General features: G+C 45.7%; 1 protein-coding gene across 4 annotated transcripts; it reads right to left on the bottom strand.

Moving 5' to 3' along the window:
* Positions 1 to 612: 612 nt before the first annotated feature.
* On the bottom strand, positions 613 to 5407 carry PJA1 (praja ring finger ubiquitin ligase 1). Of its 4 annotated transcripts, XM_060001889.1 has the most exons (3): positions 5287 to 5352; positions 2681 to 3202; positions 613 to 2113 (listed from the first exon to the last, which is right to left on the bottom strand). In XM_060001889.1, exons 2-3 carry the CDS (start codon positions 2971 to 2973, stop codon positions 1066 to 1068), a joined length of 1341 nt encoding a protein of 446 aa, XP_059857872.1. In that variant the 5' UTR covers positions 2974 to 3202; positions 5287 to 5352; the 3' UTR covers positions 613 to 1065. The 4 variants fall into 4 exon arrangements, with proteins under 4 accessions (XP_059857872.1, XP_059857870.1, XP_059857871.1 ...); XM_060001887.1 differs by having other exon boundaries at positions 613 to 2875; positions 5287 to 5407; XM_060001888.1 differs by having other exon boundaries at positions 613 to 2869; positions 5287 to 5361.
* Positions 5408 to 8581: the final 3174 nt, after the last annotated feature.

Here is an 8581-nt window from a genome sequence, read left to right as displayed (position 1 = left end):
TACCTCTGTGGAGGAAGGTAAATATGACGGGTGAAGAACTTCACCTGTGCCTGCAAGTGTAAATTTATTGGAGAGAGAGAGCGAGATCTGAAGCTAATATGGCTAAATGTTCAAACCTGTTCACTTTGTGTGAGTGGGTACCTCTGTTTTTCGTAGCACTTGTCTGGCATATATTTTTCTGTTCCTTTTGTGTCACTGTGTTAATGTATGCAATCAGCATACTGCTTTTTTTTTTTTTACCCACTTCCTCTGAGACTTACTTTTTTCTAAAAGGGGATTTTAACTCCTTCACCCCTACACTCCAATTGGATGTATTCCTACCATCATTATTTTTACTATGCTTTCTCACTGTTTCTTTCCTTCTCATAGACTGACAGAGTATCCTCTACTCAACCTTTGCCCCTTTAGTAGCCTGACAACCATACACTCTACCCCTACTTAGAAAGAATTACCCTTACTTTTGCTGTTGTTGGAGTCAGCATTTCCAGTGAAACTAAAGTTTTTCTCCTAGTGGGAACACCAAAAAACCCTATTTGGGATGCAAATGCAAGAGATCAATTATAAAGTCACTTAGTACCACCGTTTTAGACAAAACCAAACAATTCCACTATACCATGTAAAACCAAAAGGAGAATTTTAATAAGCTTTTACGGCACTGCAATTACAGGAACATTAACCCATAACATGCAACAGAAATGATGATGCCCTTTGGACAAGTTTAACAGATAAACTTGACATTACAATCAACAGCAACATATTCTACTGAAAAAAACAAATGCAACTTATTTCATCGTTCAGGTTAGAAAATTTATGTTTTTACTGCAATCTCAAGTAGCATTTAGAAAGTTTAGTTTTCCCTTTCTAACCTCTAAAACACAGGATGATTTTTTTTTCAATGCAATCGTACACAACCGTTTTCACACTGGAAATAATCACAAGGAATCGACAGGTGGAGATTAATCGACTGATTGACTTCACTTCAATGGTTAATTTGGAGAGGGCTCCTGCAGTATGGTGGATTTCAGATGGGGAAAATCATCAGACCAGGAGTAAAGAGCCTTGGTCTTAAAGCGGGGGAGGGAACATGCAGCGGCACACGGGGCAAGTGCCTGACTTCTGAAGCCAGATGGACACACAGGGCTTGTGGAAATAGTGGTGGCACGGCAGCTCCGTTGCCACCTCCCCCTTCACATATTCACTGCAACAGATGGGGCAACACATCTCCTGCCCCACCGCGCTGTGATCTTCCGTGACCAGGATCTCGGGAAGAGCGTCGATGCTCTCCTTGCTGGCTGGTGGATTGGCCACCTCCACGTCCACCGCGAGAGACTCCAAGTGCGCCAGGGCAGTTTCCATTGCCTGGGCCAGGCGTTCTTCAAGTGCCATGTACGTGAGGAACTGAGGATCCACGTAGGAAATGGCTTCAGCCACCCCCAACCCATCTGCAAACCCATCGAAGAGGCTCCAATCCACCTCGAGGTCTTCACTGACACTGGAGTCATCTTCAAGGTTGTTGTTGCCGTCCAGCATGAAGACGCTGGGCTGCAGAAACTCCTGACCGGAATCATTATCCCCCTCACTGCTGTTCTCGTTTTCATTGTATTGGAGCCAAGGAACTTCTCCTTCTTCGGTAGTTGCCCGTTCCTCTTCCTGGAGAGATGGCCCTCGAACTTCTTCAAGTTCATTGCCGCCACTGCTGCCAGCACTGGCACCAGCACTGGGGCTGGCACTGGCACTGGCATTCACTCTGGCTTGCTCGGCTTCATGCTCTTCTTTTCCTGGCAGGGTCTCCCAGCTCTCGCCACTGGACGACAGATTTTGCTCCCGACCTCGATACTTGCGACGCAGAGCCACAGTCCACTCTTTGTCACTGTCAGAGTCTTCTTCGAAGTATTTGTAGTACTCGTCACTGTACGTCCAGAAGTCAGGGTCGGCCATGGTTCGTCGCCGTCTCGGCACCTTTTCCGGCTTCACTTGGTCACTCCTGGCTTCCCTTTTGTCTTCAGGGTACTTCGGCTCAGGGTAGCCACCTGAACTCTCGCCTCTGCCTCTTCTTGCCAGGCCATCCGAGTGGCCTTCATCAGCGCTGGCAGTCTCCCTCCACCTGGAAGTACTGTGTGGCATATCATCATCATCATCAGTATCAAAAAATATTTTTGGTTTCACGCAGTTGGGACTTGCCAGATTTCTGATTTTGGGCCTCACCACCGGCTCCTCTGCACTCTTTGGGGTGTTTTCCCCACCACCACAAATACTCACAGGAGCCCTGCTGGGACACGCAGGTAAATTCTGCTCCCGTCTCTCCCTCTCCAGGCTGTTGCCATTGGTGACCACCTTGCCTTCAGCAGAAGATGGCTGAGGGGCCATGCTATTTGGCTGCAGGAACTCAGCTCTGCTAGCAGAGCCCCGTGCTGTAGCGGCTGGGTCTAACTTGTCAAGCTCCTCTCTCACATCACGGTTAAAACTAGAGAACTGTGGGGGCACCCCAGCCAGAGACCTCGCCCCCTTCTCTGGGTCATACAGCTTATCATCTTTAAACTTGCCAGTTTTCCCTCTCACTGGCACTCGCTCAACAGGCCCAGCCCCCTCCTCCTCACTATCATCTGCCCCGAAACAGTCAACATGTCCATAAGCCATTCCTCTTCTGCTCCCCGAAGCCCTGTACTCTCTGGGCGGGTACCTGGAGTAGTCCTCATTATCAACATTCAGGCTGGTTCCCGAGCTCTCGCTGTCGTCCCAACTACGACGGGTGGTGGAAAATGGTGATCGGCTCCTCTTGGTGGTTTGACTGGGGGCTGATCTGTGCATTGGGACTTCGGATGACGTCTTTCTCTGGCCGGAAATCCTTTCCTGCTGGCTCGTGGATGGCCTGAAACTGACATAAGCATGCCTTCTTCCATACCTCCTGCCTGTATTGGACTGATACCCTCCTGCTGGCTTGGGCCATACAGGCTTGCTAGATTCCTGACCCATTTGCTCTGACTTAGGAGGGTTTCCAGTACATCTGGGGCTTGAGTGGAAAGGCTCCTGCTCCCTGCGCACGCTTTGGAGATGGGAAGGTCAAATCAGTTCGGAATAAAGGAGCAGGGAGATTTATTTTCACTTCAGCAGACAGGTTACAGAAAGAATAAGGGGGCTTTAAAATTAGTTTCACTTTCTTCTATGGCCTGGAGTAGCATTCCAGTGACTGTCAGGTGTAGACCTGGAACACATTTTTAATGTTGGCAAAATAATTACAAAACTGGGTTTGTAGGAAAGCCAGACTCAGGGGAGAATGCGACAGAAGACGGGGGAGGGGTGACTGGATGCTGGGAAGATAGGTGAAGCACTGGGATTGTGCCAACATGGGAAGAGGAAAGACGGCTGTGGGTTTTTTTTTTATGGGGTATCTGCATTTTTCTGAGTCCTGTATACATACAGGAGCAATGCAAATTGGAATAGGGGTGGAAAATATAGATCACCATCACTGTGTATGCGAGAGTGTCTACGTGTCTGTCAGGAGGAGAGGGGCAGGTGGAAGGGGGACTAGGCAGGTGGAAGGGGGACCAGCACTCATGAAGTGGAGAGACTCCTGTATTTGTAGGGGGAAAGGGCAGGTGACAGTGGCACTGGGAAGAGGCATGAGTGTCAGGCAGAATGAGACCCATTCTGGATGTGGGTATGAAAATGACAGGCATGGATGGGGTGGCTTCAGGGGAGAGGAGCATGTGTACGTATGATAGACAGAACGTGCATGTGGTTCCGATGTGTGATGGCTGGAACTCTAGGGAGGAATGCCTGTGTTTATGTGCCTGTGGCAAGCCAGGAAGGGTACAGTGGCACTGAACAGGGGGTGTCCTTGAGTTTGTGTGCATGTGTTCATCAAAATGGGAGGCAACAATGGAGAAGGGTCAGTGTGAGCAAATGCATCGATATGGGGACAGCACTGGAGACGGATGTGCGTATGGCAGGCGGGCAGGCGGGTGGGCACCAGCAATCAAAGAATGTCTCTATGCATGGATGTGGCGAGCAGGAAGAGGGGGATGTCCCTGGAGAAGGATTTATGTGAGTGTGTGTGCATGGCAGGGACCAGCGAAGGAGGCTGTCTAGGCACATAGGTAGCAGACAGGGAGCACCTGAGAGGGGTATGTAAAAGAGCGTGTGGGTGTGTATGCATGTAAGTGGCATAGGAAAGAGGAGCCAGCAATCTGTGTAAGTGGCAGGCAGGGGGTAAGGCGGCCCACAGGGTGTGTGTGTGTGTGTGTGTGTGTGTGTGTGTGTGTGTGTAGTGTGTGTGCTCACCAGAGCAAGAAGAGGCAGAGGGAGGAGGGGGATGCTTCTGGAGGTGTGTATGTGGTAGGAGGTGAGAGGCAGGGAAAAGCACTGGAGAGTGTGAGGCTGTGTGTGTGTGTGTGTGTGTGTGTGTGTGTGTGTGTGTGTGAGTCTGTCTCTGTCTCTCTCAGGGGAAGGCACTGGAGAGTGTGACAGTGTGTGAGAGGGTGTGTGTGCATGTCTGTCCAAGCATGTGTGGGGGAGGGGGACACGAAGGAACCTTGAGTATGGGGGGGCGGCGGTAAGGCAGCTGCAATGGAAGGTTTTTGTGCATGCGTGTGAGCGCGCGCGCATGTGCGTGTATGTGTGGGCATGTGCGTGTATGTGTCCCTGCGCGCGCACGCGAGACACGGGGATGGGAGGGGGTCCGCAATGTCATAATGAGACGGGGAAACGTTTATAGGCTCAAACGGTAGATCCAAACCGATGTGGCAGGCAAGGGGGAAAAAAAGAAAGAAAAGGGCGTGTGGGGTTATAGTTTTTCCCTGGGAATGATTTATTTTTCTGACAATTCTTTTCCTGGTAACAATATATTTGCCTAAAAATCTTCACCATTTACCATTCATCAAAACAACTTCAAAATGGGGAAAGAAAGGCCACGGATCGCTCCACAGAGGGGCCAAGAAGGGAGGCAGGAGGAGAGGGGAGGACAGGCGGAGAGGGCCGCGACCACCACTCCCCTCTCGAATAGCGATTCAAGCCACCCGAGCTGGGACCGAGCCACACGTAAGGGGCCGGGGGATGAAGGATGGAGCCCTAAATCGGGCCGGTGGAGGGCACAGGCCTCCCTCTGCGGTCAGGTCCCGCGTCCGCCCCACCCCTTCCCGAGGGGCGAGCCCGAAAATCTGTTCGTTAGAGCCCCCACCCCCCACTCCACATCCTCACGCCGGTGCCCGGCCACTCGCCCCACGCCCGGCCACTCGCCCCACCGCCACGTCTGGAGGGAATCGAGGAAATAAACAGCCTTTCACTCACCCAGTCGCGACCCCCGCACGCTCTCGGAAAGAGAAGATCCCTCGGACCTCCGACCGCCACAACCACCAGAGCCGCTGCTCCCGGGGTTCCAGCTCCTCCCCCTCCAGACAGCGGCGGGACGGGCGCGACTGCGGCGGCGGAAGTGATTGTAGCGTCGCGGCGGCCCGCCCCCTTGATGTGGCGGGGGCGGCAGCTGCTCTCGACAAATCAGGGTGGGCTCGAAAACATTATTTCATTTGAAATGATGAAATCGTCAAGGATACAGAAAAGGACAGCGAAAAATGTAACCAACAGCCAGCTTTAACAAATGTTAAACATTTAGTCATTTGCCCTTCTGTTCTGGGCTTTGGGTGGTTGTTGTTGTTTGAAATAAAATGAAATCCGCAAATTCTTTCTGATTCATTCTGATGTGAAAGTAATGATATTAATATATCCTATCTTATGTTCTATGTTATGATCTGTAGTGGAAGTATCACGGTACTTAGGGTTGCAGTCAGCTGAATTTTGTCTAACCTGGTGGTTGAAGCAAATTGAACTGTTTACAGTAGAATTTGTTGCTGTTAATCACAAAATCGAGGTTCTCTGTCCAAAAGAAATGATCAATCATTGCAGCACAGCATGGGTTCACATTTTCGTAATTGCATTGCTCTTCAAAATATTATAGCTATGCCTTTTGGATTTATACAATTTTACTGAACTCCGAAATCTTTTTTTTTAATTGCACTTTACATATATCTCTAATATTTGCGTCAAATGTAAAGACTGCCTATGTTCACAACAGTAGCAAAGCTTTGTTCTTTACTGGGAATAAAATGCATAATAGAAGAGCAAGAAATTTTAGAAGTAACAACAAAATAGAAATAGGATGTATAACTTTCAAACCGTTGAAGAAATAATATAGAGAACAAAGAGAAAAAAATCTAACAAAAGGCAGAAATGGGATGGGAGGCAACAAGAAAGTATGTTTAAAAAGGGGGGAGCAGAAATAAATCCAAACATGTCAGGATGTATTATGGGTTAACATCTCCCATTAAAAATAAAAAAGCAAACTCTCATTTTAGTTTTAGCATTTAGTTTTTAGAAATCCAGTTATAATTCAAAAAGGTCATGTACCAAAATGATCATTGCAACTCTATTTACAATAGCCAGGACATGGAAGCAGCCTAAGTGTCCATCAACAGATGAATGGATAAAGAAGATGTGGCACATACATACAATGGAATATTACTCAGCCATATAAAGGAACAAAACTGAGTTATTTGTAGTGAGGTGAACGGACCTAGATTCTGTCATACAGAGTGAAGTACGTCAGAAAGAGAAAAACAAATACCATATGCTAACACATATATATGGAATCTAAGGAAAAAAAGGTCATGAAGAACATAGAGGCAAGACGGGAATAACACAGACCTACTAGAGCATGGACTTGAGGATATGGGCGGGGGAAGGGTAAGCTGCGACAAAGTGAGAGAGTGGCATGGACATATATACACTACCAAACGTAAAATAGATAGCTAGTGGGAAGCAGCTGCGCATAGCACAGGGAGATCAGCTCGGTGCTTTGTGACCACCTAGAGGGTTGGGATAGGGAAGGTGGGAGGGAGGGAGACGCAAGAGGGAAGAGATATGGGAACATATGTATATGTATAACTGATTCACTTTGTTATAAAGCAGAAACTAACACACCATTGTAAAGCAATTATACTCCAATAAAGATGTTAAAAAATAGAAATCCAGTTATATGCTGTTTATATGCTTCACCTAAACCAGAAATAGGAATAGAATATATATGCCAGTTAAATACCAGCAGAAAGGAAGGAAAGAAAGAAGAAGGAAGGGAGAGGAGGAAAGATGGAAGGAGGGGAAGGAAGGAATTTTAGAAAGAAAGAAAAAAGATAAAGAAAGAGACATGTAGCAACGTTAATATCAGAAAAATCAAGAACTCAAAGTAAAAAGCATTAAAGAAAACAAATCAGGTTGTTTCATTCACCGAGAAGATATAGTCACTGAAATTTATATGCCAAACAAAGTAATTTCAAAATATATGAGGCAAATATTGTTAGAATTATAGAAATCAGAAAGGCTGCAATTATAGTAGAAGACTTAACCACACTTGTTTTGGTATAGATAGAGCAAATAGATTGCAAAATAAACAAGGATATAGAGAGATTCCACAACCCAATTAATAAGCCTCATCTAATGTATATGTATTTTTGTACTCAAGAAATAATGTATTTTTTATTTAAAATATTTCAAACATACAGAAGAGTACAGAGAATTAAACGTACTTTTGCCCACATGTACTTGTCACACAGACCAAGCACATTTTTTCTTCAGATCCTCAGATTCTTCTGTTTTTGAAACAAAATATTACAGTTGAAGCTCTCACTTTATCCTATTTATCTTACTTCTTTTTCCCAAAAAAGCACCATTTAGAAGTTTCTTTCTTGTGCATGTTTTTTTCTTTTTTCTACACACACACACACACACATATATATATATATATATATATATATATATATGTAACCAATATACATTATTGTTTTATGTATTTTACATTATGTGAATGGTATAATAAATATAGCCTTTTGAAACTTAAATCTTCAGTTAATATTATTTTTTGTTAGTGATTTGATACATTTATATCTAGGTCATACATTTTAACTACTGAATATGATTGTATCTATTTTCCAATATGATATTACTATAATATATCATTGTACGGACTTCTGTTGCATGAATTATCCAATTTCTTTATCTCTTTGCCTGCTGATGGACTTGAGTTGTTCCCGTTTTGTGCAATTATAAGTGAAGATTTAATGAACATCCTGGGGCGTGTCTCCTTGTGCCCATATTGAAAAGTTTCTCTGGGGCAGACCTTCCCAGCTGAGTAATGGGGGTTCTAATATATTGATTCCCTTAGCCCTCCAGAAAGATGGGCCTGGCTTCACGCAGTTGCTGCCCTGGGGGCTGTTCCCTTTGGCTAAGAGCAGGCTATCTGTTCATCCCAGTGAGCTGGTACACATATTAGCATTTTAAACATATGCTATGATGTGAAAAAGATTAGAAAAAACTGCTCTAGTGTATGTATTTTGAAGTAGAATTTCTGAGTCAAAGAGTATGTAGTAGTTAACTATTGTTGTATAAAAAATTGCCTCAAAACTTAGCAGTTTAAGACAACCGACATTTATTATATCACAGTTTCACAGGTCAGGAATCTATACCTGGGTTAGCTGGGGTGTCTCTGGCTCAAAGTCTCTCATGAATTTGCACTCAGGCTGTCATCCGGGGCTGC

The sequence above is a fragment of the Delphinus delphis genome, chromosome X (genome assembly GCF_949987515.2).
Source record: "Delphinus delphis chromosome X, mDelDel1.2, whole genome shotgun sequence".
Taxonomy (NCBI): Eukaryota; Metazoa; Chordata; class Mammalia; order Artiodactyla; family Delphinidae; genus Delphinus; species Delphinus delphis.
The sequence above is the reverse complement of the archived record's forward strand: the minus strand, read 5'-3'. Positions and strand labels throughout refer to the sequence as shown.

What these genes read in the sequence shown, in the direction of transcription:
- PJA1 (XM_060001886.1), bottom strand. Translation starts at nt 2,973, where the DNA reads ATGGGTCAGGAATCTAGCAAGCCTGTATGGCCCAAGCCAGCAGGAGGG.